At 46.6% G+C, this 18,414-nt stretch overlaps 1 protein-coding gene across 3 annotated transcripts in view; it reads right to left on the reverse strand.

The window, feature by feature from the left end:
• The window catches only part of GLRX2 (glutaredoxin 2), a 45,955-nt gene that overhangs the window by 12,659 nt on the left and 14,882 nt on the right, over nt 1-18,414 (reverse strand). For 2 of the 3 annotated variants that reach the window (XM_088453886.1, XM_088453885.1), the window contains 2 exons: nt 16,531-16,594; nt 15,731-15,907 (listed from right to left, as the gene is read on the reverse strand). In XM_088453886.1, coding sequence (XP_088310012.1) covers nt 15,731-15,907; nt 16,531-16,594 — 241 coding nt within the window. Of the gene's footprint in view, nt 1-15,161; nt 15,353-15,730; nt 15,908-16,530; nt 16,595-18,414 lie in introns of all 3 variants that reach the window. The other variant, XR_015871945.1, reaches the window with a different exon arrangement.

The following is an 18,414-nucleotide window of genomic DNA, read 5'->3' on the forward strand; positions in this document are numbered from 1 at the left end:
ATCCTACGGTGAAACCAGACAGATAGGGCCGAAACCTGTACCTTCAAAGAAGCAAGGCGAAGCCCATGATCTAGTCCCGCTTGCAGGAAGGCGAGAATCCGAGACAGACGAAACTCCCGCGGTGCATAACCTCTCGGTCGACACCACTGGAAGAACGTATGCCACATGCGATGGTATATCCTCGCGGAAGACGGTTTCCGAGCTCGTAACATGGTACGCACCACAGAGCTGGAAAACCCCCGGGACCTCAGCATGGCCGTCTCAACAGCCACGCCGTCAAAGACAGCCGAGTCAGGTCCGGGTGAAGGCAAGGACCCTGAGACAGAAGGTCCGGTCGTAGCGGCAACCGCAGAGGAATGTCCACGGACAGACCCTGAAGGTCTGAGAACCAGTGCCGTCTGGGCCACGCGGGAGCTATCAACAGGAGCGTCCCTCCTTCCTGTTTGAATTTCCGGATTACCCGTGGAAGAAGGGAGACCGGAGGGAACAGGTATGCGAACCGGAACGTCCACCGGACGGACAGAGCATCCACCAGAGACGCCCCTTCGTCTCTTGTGCGAGACCCGTACACCGGCAACTTGTTGTTGTGCCGGGACGCCATGAGGTCGATTTCTGGAAGACCCCACCTGTCCACCAGTAGTTGAAAAACGTCCGGGTGCAGGGACCATTCCCCCGGATGAACGTCCTGGCGACTTAGAAAGTCCGCCTCCCAATTTAGCACTCCCGGGATGAAGACCGCTGATATGGCCGGAAGATTGCGCTCCGCCCAAACCAGGATCCGAGAGACCTCTACGAGAGCCGCCCGACTGCGAGTTCCTCCTTGCCTGTTTATGTAGGCCACGGTGGTAGCGTTGTCCGACTGGACCTGCACCGGGCGACCCTGGAGAAACCGCTGTGCCTGCTGGAGAGCATTGAAGACAGCACGGAGTTCCAAGATATTTATTGGAAGCTCCGCTTCTGTCGGCGTCCACCTGCCCTGGAACAAGTGTGGACCCGAAACTGCTCCCCAGCCCCGAAGACTGGCGTCCGTTGTCAACAGGACCCAATTTGGAACCCAGAACGGACGTCCCTTGTTGAGGTGGGTCGTCTGTAACCACCACGCAAGGGACAGGCGAACCTCCTGGGTGAGCACAATCGTCTGGGACTTCAAAGACTGAGTCAGCCCGTTCCACTTGGACAGGATCAGGTGCTGCAGAGGTCTGGAGTGAAACTGGGCGTATTCCACCATGTCGAACACCGACACCATGGAGCCCAGTAACCTCATCGCCGAGTGTAAGGACACCCGGCGGCTGTGCAGGCAACTGCGCACCCTTGACTGTAAAGCAGAGATCTTGTCCTCCGTCACGAAGATCCTTTGCTGTCCCGAGTCCAATAAGGCTCCAAGATGCAGAATCCTCCGAGACGGGATTAGAGTGGACTTCTGCCAGTTGATTAGCCAGCCGTGCCGTTGCAGCAGTGCAATGGTCAGGTCCAAGTGGCGTAACAGGAGCTCTGGAGATCCTGCCACCAATAACAGGTCGTCCAAATACGGCAACATGCGGACTCCCTGCAGCCGCAGAGAAGCCGCCATGACCGCCATCACCTTGGTGAAAACACGTGGTGCTGTTGCCAGGCCAAAAGGTAACGCCCGAAACTGGAAGTGGTCGCTGCGAATTGCAAACCTGAGGAACTGTTGATGGCGCCAAAGAATAGGGACATGCAGGTAAGCGTCCTGTATGTCCAATGACACCAAGTAGTCCCCAGGTTCCAGCGCCAGAATGATGGACCGTAGGGTCTCCATCCGAAACTTCGGGACCCGCAAAGACTTGTTGAGTGCTTTGAGGTTGAGAATCGGACGATATGACCCATTGGGTTTCTGTACCAAAAATAGATTTGAATAGAAACCCTGGCCCCTCTGGGAGAATGGAACCGCCACTATAACTCCAGCCTGGAGCATAGTGTGCAATACCTTCCGCAGCTCCGTAGCCTTGTTCCGGTCTGATGGGAGACCCGTGGTGAAGAAGCGAGCCGGGGGTCTGTGCCGGAAGGAGAGGGCGTATCCGTGGGAAACCACCTCCAGAACCCAAGTGTCTGTCGTAGTGGTCGACCAACACTGGGCGAACTGTAGCAGGCGGCCTCCCACCCTGGGATCCCCCAAAGGGAGGCCCGGACCGTCAGGCCACAGGCTTGTCATCTGGCTTGGGGGCCGGACGTCTGGTACTCCATGCCTGCTTCCGGGGCTTGACCGATTTCTTAGGGCCAGCCTGTCGAGGAAACGACTGTGGTTTGGGCCTGCCCTGGGCCCTAGATGACCGAAAGGACGATGGTCCCGAACCAGAAGGAGCAGCGGCCGACGGGAGACAAGCAGATTTGGCTGCCGCCAGAGTGGCCACAATCTTATCCAGATCCGGACCGAAGAGAACTTCTCCGGTAAACGGCAACGCTTCCAGACCTTTCTTGGAATCTGCGTCCGCCTTCCAGGATCGCAGCCACAAGGTGCGACGAGCAGCTACCGCTGCTGAAGAAATTCTAGACACCAGAGTACTAATGTCTAGAGCCGCCTCGTTGATGTAGGTGGCCGAATCATGGACAAACACTGCCGGCAAAGGCCCTCCGCGCTACCCTCCCCCTCCGCTAACGGTACTTTGCACGTGGTACACTGTAGCCGGAGGGGAAAATCACTTTCAGACATGATGGCACCACGTATGTGACCTCTCTCACCAATTAAGTATTAAATAGGCGAGAGACCACCCTGCAGCACCGCACCGCAAGGGCTTTGGCAGAAGAACAGGGACAGTAATAAAGCTGACAGTTTAGAGAAGAAAAGTTACAGGCAGCAGCGCTAGCACAGTCACATACAATGCAGAGAAATAACAATTCCTGCACTAACAGCGCTGATTACTCAACTACACAGACACAGGGCCTGGTAGGACACAGCGCTGCATACACAGACCTGAGCCACAGCGGAGGAGAGGTATGCGGGGGGACCCAGACCACGATGCTTCCGTCCAGCGCTTCCAGCAGCGTTCACCATGCGTTCTGGAGAAGATGGCCGCCGAGGAGCAGAGAGGAGGCTGGCCTGGGGGAGGAGCGCTGCCACAGGACCAGTCGGCAGCATGCAGAGAGGGCTGTGTGCAGCGGGGGAGGCGCCGGCTGTGAGACAGGGAAGGCGCGCTCCCCTGGCATGCATTTAACCCCTGGGACGCCGCAGCGCTACCGCTCTGCTGCGGTCCGCTGTCCCAGGGGGTAGTGGAAGCGCAGGTTGGTCGCCTGGCTCCACGCTGCAGCCAGTCCCCAGGGAGCCCCCTGCCTGGGGACTTAGGACCATGTGATCAGCGGGGACCCACCGCGGGACCCCGCTGCTTACCTCTGTCCCCCTTGAATCCGGCCATGGTCCGGAGCATCTGGGGTCACCGCTAGCTGTGACCCCAGACGCCCACCAGCATCCCCGGATCAGTACCGGCGTTCTGGTACCGGCGGGGTGTAGGGAAGACAGCATGGACGTCAGGACTGACTGTCCATCCAGATGTGCAGCCACAGCTGCATGAAGAAAAAGCTTCAGGGGCTCTTCTAGCCCCCACTCCAACAGGTGCACCCGACTCCGGCCGGGCACCAAACTAAACTGAGGTGCCTTGGCCCGGGGGCGGGGTATAGGAGGGGGACCTAGTGCATCCTGGGAGGCTGAAAGCTTAACTCTTTTGTGCCCTGCGACTGACGTCACACCTATACCCCAAGGTATCCTGTGGATACCCTATGGACCCTGAAGTAGAAATACTGTCTTTTGCAGTAGGACGACAGGTCCCAGCAAGCATCCCCTGCATGCCTGCACTTGGAGAACCACAAGTACCAGCAAGCAGGGGAGTAAGGGCCCGCTGGTACCTATAGTACCCCTGTAAAAGAAATATTAAAATAAAACAAGAACACTGATTGTTTTAATAATTTTTTTCCTGCACCTTCACCTGGGGGCGGCAGCCTTTAAGCTCTTTTACATGGCTGCCACCTCCCCCAGGACTTCCCCAGCATCTTCTTTCTTCAGCAGCTCTTCTCTGCTGCTTCCCTGCCATCGGACTGCCATGCCGCTGCCTCGCGCTGGCTTATATAAGCCAGCCGAGGGGGCGAGGTGATGATGTCGTGAGCCGTGATTGGCTTGCGACGGCTATCTTTACATATCAAAAATGGCACGGAGGCTCCATTTTTTAAATTGGCACAGAAGTAACCTTAAGTTACTTTTGCGGTTCTCACCATTAAAGTCAATGGTGAGAACAGTTCATTGGTTGAAAGGCAGAAGGCTCGCCTCTCTCAGCCAATGAGCTCTCCGCACTTGGATTTCTGTAGTAAAATCACGCTGCGAAGCCGTCATTCAGGGAAGTAAGTTGGTGGGTCCGAGTATTTGCAGATTTTTTTTTGCCAAGCCCTGCCTACATGGAACGAAAAGGATGTGATCTACGCATAGGAGGAAAGTATGGATTTTTTATTACAGGTATCCTATGGATTCCTACTTGATGGCTTCAGGGATACTAGGCGAGTATGTGAGATAGTGTGTGCATGTATGTTTTAATAAAATTTTACTTTCTACAGTGTGTGTGTGTTTTGTGTTTATTTTAATATATATTTTGGTGTGGAACTACAGGTACCAGCGGGCCCGTAATCCCCCGTATGCTGGTGCGTGTGGTTCTCCAAATACCAGCATGTGGGGGAGCCTTGCTGGGTCCTGCAGTTCCACAGCAAAAGACAAACATATTAACTATCAACAAATGCACCACACTACACAATCAACCCGACACCCACCACCCAGGGGTGCCGGTGCCCTGGAGAGGGGGACCCCTTTATGAGGGGGTTCCCCAGCTCCCCAGCCTGGGCTGACTAGCGGTCAGTGGTGATGCTTTAGCTGGGGGAACCAGTGAAAGGGCTCGGCATTAGCCCCCCGCTAGAAAAAGTCCGGTGCTGGTTCTGGATAATACAGGAGGACCCTACACATTTTTTCACCTGTATTTCTAGAACCAGGACCCGCTCAGAGCCAAGTGCTGGTTGCGCTTAATACAGGGGACCCCTACGTAGTTTGTCCCCTTATTTTTGGCAAACAGGATTGGTTCTAAAAAGCCCGGGGCTGGTTATGCTTCATACCTACGTAATTTGTCCCCTGTATTTAGCACAATCCGTACTTGGTCTCCAAAGCCCGGGGCTGGTTGTTCTTTTAGGGGGGGAAACCACACGTTTTGTTTTTTGCTTTTTTACACAGGCTTTACATTTTTTTCTTTAAACAAAGAAGGACAGACGGATTTCACTGATCCTGTCCGTGCTTCTGTGTTTTAATACGCAGATGCAGGCATCACGGATCTTCCTGATCCGAGCCTGCATCTGTCTGCCACTAACGCCCACTACCTTCCCAGGTCCTGCCACCGGCACCACCACCTCTAACTCCCCCAGGTCCTGCAGCCCGTACCGCCGCAACGTTTCCCGTGTCCCGGCCGCATATAACGCCTGCTTCCTCCCCCCCCCTCCCCTGAGTCCCACCGCCGCTTACACCTGCAAAGGACAGCCATCTTGGTGCACCCAAGTGAAGCCACTTTGAATACACCCCCTGCTGGGAGGCACCTACTGAGACTGCTCCACAAATTAAAGCTTTTTATCTGTATAATGACACAATTATAGTTTAAAAATACTAACTTTCTCAATTACCAGAACCCCAAAAGCACCTACCCTGGAACAATAGCTACCTAATAAAACAAGCCCCAAGCCTAAAATCGCCCTGTACCCTGATTTATACCTTCCCAAAAATCCCCCATAGAGAACAGCACAAAAGTGGTCCTAACTGAGAGTGTCAGAAAAAACTGACAGTTGGAACTTTAGATTGTTCCCAACTCCTCAATTTTTATTATTTTGCCCTGAAATATGGCATGCAGCACTGTGCAACAGTTCTACCATCTATGCCAAATTTCAGCTCAGTAACTCCAATAGCTTTTGAGGTGTAGTCCCTTAAACACCATGCCCCTCTCGGGAGTTCTCTGGAAGAATGCAGTTTTTTTCAATTCAGCCTTAATATAAGGTCATGACTGCACATATATATATATGTACACACACTGATCAGCCATAACATTAAAGCCACTGACAAGTGAAGTTAATAACATTGATTCTCGTTAAAATGGCACCTGTCAAGAAGTGGGACATATTAGGCTCGGTCAGCACAGCCGGACAACCCACCCAGTGGCTGCAGAGATTAGCAGCTGCTGGGAAAATGTAAATTAACCTCCCCCCCCCCAATATGTACTTAGTGTCTGAAGCCGCTGTGAAATGGAAAGTCGCAATGGTCACAATGTTTCCAATGTTCCGATGGTGGTATTTCAGATGTTCCAAAAAAAAAAAAAAAAATTTTATTTTTTTTTTTATATTTGTAAAAAATCTTTTTTTTTTCTTTTAATGAAATCATTTTGGATAAGTTGAAATAGATGTTCTTCGCCAAATTTACTCATCGAAAAAAACCAACAATTTCTGAGCAGTTTTTAGAAAAACAATTTGTCAGTTAAAGTGGTTAAAAGGATGGGAACACCATAAGCAGAAACTGCTATAGCGTGGTGCCTTGACTGAACTTCGGGCCTTATTCAGCTTGGATCGCACACAGCCGGTCGATGTTTGTTGTTCTTTGCGCATGTGTATGGATCACAGTGCGCGAAGCGACCTCTGCGATCGGCAAGCGATCGCAGTGTGCACACAGTCCAACAGCATAATGATTGACATGAAATGACTGTTTAGGGGTGGAGAGAAGGGGTGGTTGCAGAATGCAGGCATGCCTGTGCATTGGAAAGTCATTACAGGGGGGTGCATAATTAAGCCCCTGCGATTGTATATGCTGGCAGAGGTCTAGATGGTAACAGGAAGTTTAGCAGTTTATGAAGTAGGGTCAGGTCACCCACAACTGTGCGAATGGTTCCGATGTTACTCCATGTGACCACTGACTTTGCATGTCATGGGAAGTGGGCGGCTTTATACAGTGATGGACGTCACATGATGGTTTAGTGCTGAGGTTGCCGTGCAATTGCATTCATTAGCATATTTTCGCAGCTAGCGGATGTACTGCCTGATGTGAAAATCTAAATTGTTAAAAAAAGGCAGTAAGCACATCCATTTGCATAGGTAAATCAGTGTTCTCCCCAGGCTGTTTTTTGCGGGTGCACCACCCGGCAAGAAACAGCCTACCAGCCGGCACTTTGGGAGCCTGCAATTGGGGACAGTAACTGGGAACTGTATAAAAAGGACCAGATCCTACAGAGTTTGCAGTTTTTCATAATCAGACTACTGGGCCTCTAATAAGAAGAGGATAATTAATATATAAAATGTATATCAAGTTTAAAACATTATAAAGGTTAGGGTTTAAAAAATGTTATTATTGCAAAGGCCCCCACCCGGCTACTTCTTGATGCCACCCGGCTGGAAACATTTTCTGGGAACACTGTAAATGTTCATAGTTCACCTTGACTGTGAGATGTTCACAAAGTTCTTCTCAAAATAAGTTCTTAAAACTAAGAGGGGAATTCAATATAATTTTTTTCGTTTTTTTAAGTGGTCCCATCAAATTTGGGGTACATGAAAATGGGTACTAGCATATTTTGATGTCCCTAAAGTAAGTTTTTAAAAATTCTGCAATTGTGCACCTGCCGCTATAAATCTATTCTAGAAAACACCTGCTGCATACTTGCAGAATAGCCCTGAACCTATTTCCCTATTGTTTAACAATTTTTTCCCATTTTTTTTTTTTTTTGCACCCCAATTTTTTTATCAATTTTTTGGGGTGTTCCTATTTTTTTTTTTTTTTTACTTTTTTGACAGTTCTTTTTTAAATGTCATTCCCAGGGGTGCAGGCTATTTTTTTTATAAGCCTGCACCCCTAAACCCCAATTCTGCACTTTTTTTCGACACCTATTCAATGGTGAAAAGTTATCCCCGTTTTTTATCAAAGACTTTTCGAACCTGCGAAAAGTCTTTGAAATTGAATACGGTGTAAAACTAAAACCTGCGATAATGAGTTTTCGCTCCCATATTGAATACTCCTGATAATCTCCAATTATTCCAGGAACAAAGAGGCAAAATTTAACAGCGTACTAACCCGCAGTGCGGTCACCTAAGTGTCATGCAGGAGTTAAGCAGCAGCAGAAATGTGGAAAGAAGCTTTAAAGGGATGGCAAAATGAAAACACAAATTCAGTATAATTGTTTACAAGGGTGAATCAGTCTTCAACAAAAAGGAGCTTGCTTGGCTATTAATACTATATGGCACAGGTTCTCAAATTTGGTCCTCAGGATGGAATCAGTATGTAAAGCCGCTGGATGTATTGCCGGCGGACTAAATACGGATGCTGGAAGCCCGAGTCGTCAGGATCACGACTTGGGCTGGTAAGTATCCCAACCCTCCCCTTAGTGGTGCCTAACCCTAACCCCCCCCCCCCCCCCCCTTTCCCGCGCCCTAAACCTAACTCTCCTGGGGGGGGGGGGGGGTGCCTAACCAGAAACTTCCACCCAGTGGCGCCTATCCCTAACCCCCAACTTCCCCTAGCCTGACCCTACCCCTCACCGGGGGGGTGCCTAAAACGAACCCTCCCCCCCAGTGGCTAACAGTCCCCACTTACCTTTGTTCGGGATGTTGGGCGTCGAGATTTCGGAGTCTGGCTAAAGATAGGCGCCGGTATTTAGACGCCTATGTTTAGTACAGAGTCGGGCTTCCAGCTTTGGGATTCTGACATCTGGCATTCCAGACGCCGGTAAATAAACTGCATCCCCTCAGGACCCCAAACAGTGCATGTTTTCCAGGTCTCTTCACAGAAACAGAGGCGCCGAGAGGAGGAGGGGGGAATACTATTTACCCAGGTCCAGGCTTGCTAGAGGGGCCAGACGTTGCTTCCCCCCCTCACACTTCCTCATTCCTCCCACCCACACAGCAGCCCACTGAAGAGGGATACTGCTCGCAACTGCTGATGATCAGCAGCCGCAGCAGTCTTCTATGCCTGTGGTGGGGGGGGGGGAGTGATTACACTGCGCCAGGCTGAGGGGCGCTGCAAGTGTGTTTGTTTTTTAAGCTCAAGGGGACGTGGCTACGCCTCCCGCGATTAGCCACGCTCCCTTCACCTGGGCCCGCCGGGCTCTCTACGCCCCTGCACAGAACACAAGTAAAATAATTAGCTCTACCTGTGGATCTTCAAATGTGTCAGTGAGTAATGACTACACCTGTGCACCTGCTATGGGTGCTTCTCAGAGGGACTGCTACTGTGGCATTAGGACCCTATTGCCGGGTGAAACTTTTATAGGGCTTTGACTCAAGGACATGCATAGCAGATAGGAGTAAGGTCCACCAGGCATAGATAAGGACTAATATAATCTATCTAGATCTGTGTCCTGTCTAGCTATTCTGCTCTCTGGATATATAAACAAACTTGCCAAGGTCAGACACTAAAAGGTAACGCTCCATGCACACTGCACGATCCGGTGTACGATGATGCAATGTATCGTTACAAGCTGCATGTAACAGCACAGTCTCGTTCATTGCATCCACCCATCTGACGTGCAGAACAGCAGATGGGACGATGCAATGAACGAGTGACGTGAACATAGGATCGGGCGTACTCACTATACGATGTTTGTGATGTATCGTTCCAATCAGCGTCAGAACGATATATTGTACAATACATCATATAGTGTGTACCCAGCTTAAGAAAGCAGGATAATACAATTTAAAAGCAAAAGGTCAGATTTGGAGATGGTAGAGGTAAAGGGATGGAAAAAACAGAGTGGGTAGGCAAAGTCCAGCATGAGAGAAAATAAGTTTACAAACTAAATTCTCAGAACTAGTACCTGCTTAGGCAAGGAATGATAACAAAAGATGCCTTAAATAGATTGAATGCAGCGCAGGCATAACCAAACAGCTGCTAACAACAAATATAATCGATGCCGGTGTCACTTTTCCCAGAAACGTGATACGGTAACTTGCTGACAATGACGCAGCTACGGTGAAAGTCCCGGGTTAAGTAAGCTAGATACTGCTATATTACTTGGTTAAAAATCTGACTTTATTCCACATATCATGGAGCCCTTATACTAAGAGGCTTAGGCTGTAAAATCAACCCCTGTAAAACACAAAACCACTGGAGTGTTTAAAGACAGCATGGTGAATATCGCTCTGAAGCAGGCTGCCATATTGTGACAGAGATGATGCTCATATACAGCAGACACAGATGGACAGACAGCTTAGCAGGATTTATTCTGCAAGTGTGCTCAGTATGGCTTTGCTGCTTTATACACAGACACAGTGATGTCACTTGCGCTTAAACTACTGCAGTCTCAGCTTTGTGAACTATATCAGAAGCTAACAGAACACATCCATAAATTTGTGTGAAAAGCCGGATTGTAAATGTAATACTTTAGTTTTTATTTAATTTTTTTTAGAAAGAGTTGTTCAGCGTTAACTTCCTTACTTTATTACATACAATAGGAGGAATTCAATTGTTTTTTGGGCACCCATTAGTGATGGGCACCCGGCAGAGGCTATTCAATTGTTTCTGCAAGTGCCACAGACCCCCATTATTTCTGCTCGCACCCTCTGCAAATCCGCATAAAGTCAGAGTTTTGGGCACCCAGTACTTCAGACAGACTTAGCCACAACAACTGAATATCATCAGTCACTTTATATGGGAATTTACACACGAGAGAGAGGACACAGAAAAACAATTGTATGCCCCCTAATGAAGCTCCTCACACATTCATATGACAGTGTCCGAATACAGCATGATGTCTAGTGACTTATCACACACACTGACTGCTCAGTTTGAGCAACACATCTCTTCAAACACTACAACCTGCAGCAGCTGAATGAAAATATGATGGATATATAAACATAGTTGTATTCATGTATATTAATCAGCCAGGTAACTATCACCAGTGTTTAACAGTGTCTCGAACTGATCTTTATCATTCAACAACAGATCATTATCAAACAACAACAGATCGAAGTGGTGCTGGGTGGGGTTGGGGGATTGGGCTCCCGAGGGGCTTAGGGTTAGGCACCCCCCCGGGAGGTTAGGGTTAGGCTAGGGGAAGGGAGGGTTAGGCACCCCCGGGGGGGACTTAGGTTTAGGCGGTGGGTTAGGTTTAGGCACTGGGGGGAAGGTTAGGGTTAGGCACCCCTAAGGAGGGTTAGGGCGGGGTTAGGTTAGTGAATACTTACCTGGGGACGATCGGGATATTCACCCATGTCGGGCAGCCGCTGTCGGGATTCCAACCGCCGTCCGGCGGTAAATCATACCGATTTCGTAAATTAACTCAATAACCCATATATTCAGCAAACAGTCTTCTTCTACAGTGCATCCAGAAAGTATTCACAACGCTTCACTTTTTCCACATTTTTTGTTATATTACAGCCTTATTCCAAGATGGAATAAATTATTTTTTGTCCTCAAAATTCTACACACAATACCCCATAATGACAACGTGTAAAAAGTTTTTTTGCAAATTTAATAAAAAAAAAAAAAAAAAAATTAAGGATATTACATGTACATAAGTATTCACAGCCTTTGCTCAAGACTTTGTTGATGCACCTATGGCAGCATTTACAGCCTCAAGTCTTTTTGAATATGTTGCCACAAGCTTGGCACCTATCTTTGGGCAGTTTCGCCCATTTCTCTTTGCAGCACCTCTCAAGCTCCGTATTTTTGCAAGTTTAATAAAAAAAAAAAACCACTAAAGCTGCATACACACAGAACAATTTTATAACCAACGATTTTATGAACGATTTTCTGTCAGATTATCTGTCAGATTTTTTTAAAGTGTAATGAACGATTTTTTTGAACTACAAAACGATTTTTGCATATTCCCTTAATGAAAATCGTTGAGTTGACAAGTCTGTCTAAACTACAAACGTGAACGCGCATGAACGATTATCATTCATTGTTTGACTCAGAAAGTGAACGATTTTTTTCAAACGATTATCGTTAAACGATTTTGTTCAAAAAATCGTTGTGTGTGTATGCAGCTTAAGAAATCACATGTACATAAGTATTCACAGCCTTTGCCATGAAGCTCAAAATTGAGCTCCGTTGCATCCTGTTTCCACGGATCATCTTCCTACAGCTTAATTGGAGTCCACCTGTGGTAAATTCAGTTGATTGGACATTATTTTGAAAGGCATACACCGGTCTATATAAGGTCCCACACTTGACAGTGCATGTCAGAGCACAAACCAAGCATGCAGTCCAAGGAATTGTCTGTAAACCTCCGCGACAGGATTGTCTGGAGGTACAAATCTGGGGGAAGGGTACGGGTACAGAAAAATATCTGCTGCTTTGAAGGTCCCAATAAGCACAGTGGCCTCCATCATCCGTAAATGGAAGAAGTTCGGAACCACCAGGACTCTTCCTAGTGTTGGCCGGCCGTCTAAACTGAGCGATCGAGGGAGAAGGGCCCTAGTCAGGGAGGTGACCAAGAACGCGATGGTCACACTGTTAGAGCTACAGCATTCTTCTGTGGAGAGGAGAAACTTCCAGAAGGACAACCATATCTGTAGCAGTCCACCAATCAGGCCTGTATGGTAGAGTGGCCAGACGGAAGGCACTCCTTACTAAAAAGCACATGGTGGCCTGCCTGGAGTTTGCCAAAATGCACCTGAAGGGCTCTCAGACCATGAGAAACAAAAAAAAAAAAAAAGAGGAAGAACTCTTTGGCGTGAGTGCCAGACATTATGTTTGGAGGAAACCAGGCGCCGCTCATCACCAGGCCAATAACATCTCTACAGTGAAGCATGGTAGTGGTAGCATCATGCTGTGGGGATGTTTTTCAGCAGCAGGAACTTGGAGACTAGTCAGGATAGAGGGAAAGATGAATGCAGCAATGTACAGAGACATCCAGGATGAAAACCTGCTCCATAGCACTCTTGACCTCATACTGGGGAGAATGTTCATCTTTCAGCAGGACAACGACCCTACGCACACAGCCAAGATATCAAAAGGAGTGGCTTCAGGACAACTCTGTGAATGTCCTTGAGTGCCCAAGCCAGAGTCCAGACTTGAATCCAATTGAACATCTCTGGAGAGATCTGAAAATGGCTGTGCACCGACGCTTCCCATCCAACCTGATGGAGCTTGAGAGGTGCTGCAAAGAGGAATGGGCAAAACTGCCCAAAGATAGATGTGCCAAGCTTGTGGCATCATATTCAAAAAGACTTGAGGCTGTAATTGCTGCCAAAGGTGCATCAACAAAGTATTGAGCAAAGGTTGTGAATACTTATGTACATGTGATTTCTTAGTTTGTTTTTATTAAATTTGCAAAAATCGCAAAAAAAAAAAAACTTTACACGTCATTATGGGGTATTGTGTGTAGAATTTTGAAGACAAAAATTAATTTATTCCATTTTGGAATAAGGCTGTAACATAACAAAATGTGGAAAAAGTGTAGCGTTGAGAATACTTTCCGGATGTGAAACCATGCCAAGAAATCTGATTACTATAAAAGATATTGGCATTCCATAAATAACAAATTCTGTTTATTGGCAATAGTATAATAATGATCACATTACTTCGTAGTGGACTGTTCTCTAAGAAACCCACCCGACGCCTATGGAATGCATCAGATACACAATGCATGCAGTATTACTATTACAAATTCTTCCTTATCACACCAACAGGGGTATTCAGTTTCTGGCAATGGGCCCAATTCAGAGGTGGCCGCAGCAGTTGTGTGTAATACGCTAATGCTGCAGGAGGCGTCCTGTGTAAGCTTCTGTGATCCGTTGCTGCGTCTGAGGAGGCAGCATTGGATCATCTGCGAAAACATTGGCCATCTGAGTATCCCTCAGGTTATGCGGGATGGCCAGTGTTTTCACTCTGCCGGGGCCAGAAAATCTGTGTTGAAAGACACGGATCTTGGCCTTGACAGCCTACAAAATGGGGACGACACTCCTCTATTTTGAAAAACACTCACTGTTGCCATCCCGTCCCCAAACGGACGCAGCTTGTCAATCAGCCTGTGGCTTGGGGGCACAGAGACCGATCTTGCAGGAGACCTGCGTATTCGCAGATCTCTCACCATCGGTGTGGCACACAAAGCATCAGGTTTGCATACAACACTGAATGAAGCCCAATTTTTGCAAAGTGCTGTTGGAACTCCAACACTTTGTGACTACAAGCATCGCCAACTATCCCATCCCACCCCATAGAAATGCTCAGGACACTGGGGAAGCTTGGGTGCCAAATTCCACCGTGATGTGTACAACCACACATCGCAGAACATTGAATCAACCCTGACAGACAGAAATCATGTTCTTTCTTACAGGAAATGAGCTTATAGCACCAGCTTCAAGTCAGTTCCATATTGCCCCTTTAAATGTGAAAAGGATATAAAATACGCTAGGGAGAGAAAATCCATGTGCGGTTAGTTTTATATAATTATTAGTTAGTCCTCTTCCTTATTCATCAATCTCATTTGGACAGGCCATTCTTTACCTTCTTTTCCACGTCTTTGTATGTAATTTGTTTGTGTCATGATCCGCTCATTGTACAGTGCTGTGTAATGTGTCAGCACTTTACAAATAAAAGATAATAGTCTGAGGAAATCTGTTAAAGAATTCAATTCTAGCCCCCAAGCCCTGTAATTACATCCATATTATACAACTTGTCATATCTTTAGATTTCTAACCATATAACCTCTTGTTCTTTGCGGTGTCTTAAGATGGCCGCAAACATTGGGCAAATGGACTGACGACGACATAAACTACAGTGATGCTTTAAAATGATCGAATCAGGCCCACTGTGTTCATTATCCAATAATCCTTTTCGATTTAGGAGTAGGACGAATATTAAGGAACGGGCGATTTCGAGTGGACTGTGTATGTGTCTTAATCTGAAAACATGTTATGCACATGGGCCCCTTGATGCATCTATGGTAGAAAGTAGTTGTACTAGGACTGGATTTCGAGTAAATGGAGACTAACAAGAAATGGGCGTTTCTAGGCGGAAAGACTGTCTGTTGAGATTGTTATGGGCATGTAGCCCAACTTCCGTGCTTGTTTTAGGCGTTCGGACACAGTTAAGATGCCCATTTTAGACAGATCCTAATGATGAAGGCAGCAGTAAAGATGCAGAAAAAGTGAGGCTTGTGACCGGGACACATGAAATCCCACATAGACGGCAGATAGCTTAATTAGCATACCTTAGTCAGTAGGCCAGACGCACCCCCCAGTGGGTCTACGCCAGGGGTGTCCAAACACAGCCCTCCGCCTGGTCCAATGCAGCCCTATGACCAAACTGCAATTTGGAATCTTTGCCTGTCTTTCGCAGAGGTTGGACAGATCAGAGTGGAGGCAGTATAATAAAGACCACAAATGTTCTCTGAGATAGTATCTGAGGAGAATATAGACCTGGGACCGTCAGCAGCTGTCTGTATTCGCATTAATACAGCACTTCATTTGCAATGTAAACTCAGTAAAAATACATTTATTAAAAAAAAATATTCTAAGAAATGCTAAAACTAATTAAAAAATAAGATTTACTCAGCAAAGAACCCTTACCTAATTGCTGGAAAGATATCGGAGTAAAAAAGTACATTTCCTTAATACGGCGCTCCAAGAAAGAAGTATGGCTCTCCCTTTTCTACATACTTCCCACCTTGTATGTTTGTTATTGACTGTGTATCCCAATAAATGACATTAATAGCGTGCCCATTTCTTGGCACATATTTGGTGTGCATAGCGGTTGATCGGAATGAAGTGTGATACTTACAGATCTGCCTCCTGTCATTTCACGAAGTGCTTCTTGAACCTGGTTTCCATTCTCCATTTCATCCAGCTCAATTGTCTTATAACTCACATTTATACTGTTAAATGCCTCTTTAGCCATCGAGCAATATGGACAGGTGGTCTTTGAAAAAATGACTACACAATTTTTGGAGACTGTCATCTGTCAGATACAAACCAACAAATCAATAAAAACCAGTGGTTAAAAATATAAAATATTTATTTTTTAGTTTACTTTTGTTTGAAAAAAAAAAAAAAAGTATAGCATTTTCTTAGAAACAAGATAAGCCATTGCATGCTAAAGGCGGGTGGGTATCCGCTTATAGATATTCAAACGAGAGCATGACTACGACATTACGACTGTCGTGCTCTCGTTTGTATATCTAGTGATGTGCCCAGACTGAACGATCACTCGTTCAGTCCAGGCACATCCCTCATCCCCGCACATGCTGAACCTGACAAAATCGTCAGGTTCAGCATGTACGGGCGATGTCGGAAGCGACCAGTGGGCACGCGCATCGCTGGTCGCTTCAGACCAAAACATGCCCGATGCATGTGCAATTTGCAAGCGATTGCACGATAACGACATCGTTATCGTACAATCGCATGGCTAAATCGCTAAGTGGATACCCCCCTTTAGTGACCTGTGCTTACTTGGCCACATGATCTGGGTGTTGAAAGCAACCGTAACAATAACTTAACCAAGTACAAATTTATAGAAGGTGGACAATGCTTTGGATACATGTTTATAATCAGACCCGCTAAAGTACTGTAAAACGGCCTTACCTCCACCATTTTTAGAGCATCAAACCGAGGTAGATCTGTGGCGTTTGAAAAAAAATTGCCCATTCTGAAAATAAACAGAAAGTGTTATTTAAAAATGTATTGTATATTATTACCCTAACCGAAGAGTTATGGTGAAATACAGTTCTGATATTTCTCTGATATTACAAGCAAGGCAGCAGCAACTGTTAAAGAGGGTCTTTTACCTCGGCTATAGGTCCTTATTTGTCACCTACAGGCTAGTCTAAGAAATAAGAGAAGAACAGATCTGCCATTTGGGTAACTCAGATTTACACCATGCTGATATTTACACAAATCCAGCTATCGTTTGCCATTGTGCACAAGTATAAGCCGTCCTGCGTGTCTGCAGCGGCTGCATTGCGATTACGGATGCACAAGGTAATCCATTGCAAAGTGTGTGCCAGGTTGTCAGCATTTGTGGGTGGTAAGAAAAACGCAGGCGTGTGTCTGAACGCCATTTCATGGGCGCGCATAAATTAGCCACTGCGATTGCATACGCAGCATGAGAGCTCTCTGCGTTTCAGGAGAGCTGCAGAGTCTGCGGCTGGTCAGACTTGTTGCAAGGGCAAGATGGCCACTCTATGTGAGTTAATGTTACCGATATTTACGCAGTAAAGCAACGGTGTACGCAGATAAGTTGCCAGCATCGGGTGTCCTTACGCTCGTGTGATCTTTGGGACAATTAGAATATTTTCGCTTCTCCGTTCCGTACAAAATCAAAGCTGCGACCGCATTACTATCCATCTCTGAATCAGGCCCTTGGTCTTCAGCCCTAACACTGTCCACTACTCTAGCAATCTATAAAGGGGAAGAGGGCAAACACCCATCCCATAGTGTATAAATATTATCATGGCTGTTCCCATTAGAGATTATAAGTTAATAATTATTCCCTAAGAGTGAATCTAGGGGAGGACACTGCAATCTACCTTAATCACACTGCCTTTCTTGCAAGAAAATAAAGATTCATCTGAAAAAAATAGTTGGTGTGTCCAGGTTTCTTCATCTAACACCCTGACTATGAACATTCTGGGGACTAATACATCTATACACTGCTAAAATAAATATTATATTCCATATTAGCCTGTAAGGTCACCTCACAATTCTGCTTACCAAATTGTGTCCAAATGATACCGCAGACAGTCTTGCATTAAAGTGTATATTTTACAGTGTGTTCTAAAACTTGCATGTGGCATAGCAAAAATACATTACTGGCTGGAGTACAAGGACCTTTTGCAATTAAAAAAGCTTTTTATATATAACAGCGGTGGCCAACCTGTGGCTCTTTGAACTTGTAAAAGTGTCTCCCAACTGCAGATGATGGTCATGCAGCATTGCTGAGGAGGAGGGAGTGCACTGCGCTCCCCCTCAACATTCCACTATGCTTCACAGTCAGAGAGCTCCAGCTGAAAGGTAAGTGGGGGAAGGTGTGTTGGGCATATGAGGGAGCAATCAATATCAACAAACTGATATTTTAAACAGAACAATCAACCTAATGCAGCTAAATTCCACCCCACATACATAGATAACTGCATTCACTGTATAACTATAGAAAAATGTCAATATGATCATATATGGAGGCAATAGTCTTAATAATCACTTATTTATGAGAAAATACAGTCCCAATTTTGACTATGAATGTCTGTAAATGTGGGGTAGGTCTGATGCTATGTGAGGATGTTTGTTATGCATGTAAGAGACATGTGGGATGATTTTGTAATCATGCAAGGGGCATGGTATGAGATCTGATGGGCACACAGTGAGGTCTATTAGGCAAATAAGGAGCATGTGGGGACCTCTGTGTGGCACGTGTGATGGCATGTGAAGAGTTCTAATAGGCATGACTCATTGTGAGTAATCAATAGACAT

This window comes from Taudactylus pleione, unplaced genomic scaffold, assembly GCF_031769625.1.
Source record: "Taudactylus pleione unplaced genomic scaffold, aTauple2 ptg000602l, whole genome shotgun sequence".
In the NCBI taxonomy this organism is placed as follows: Eukaryota; Metazoa; Chordata; class Amphibia; order Anura; family Myobatrachidae; genus Taudactylus; species Taudactylus pleione.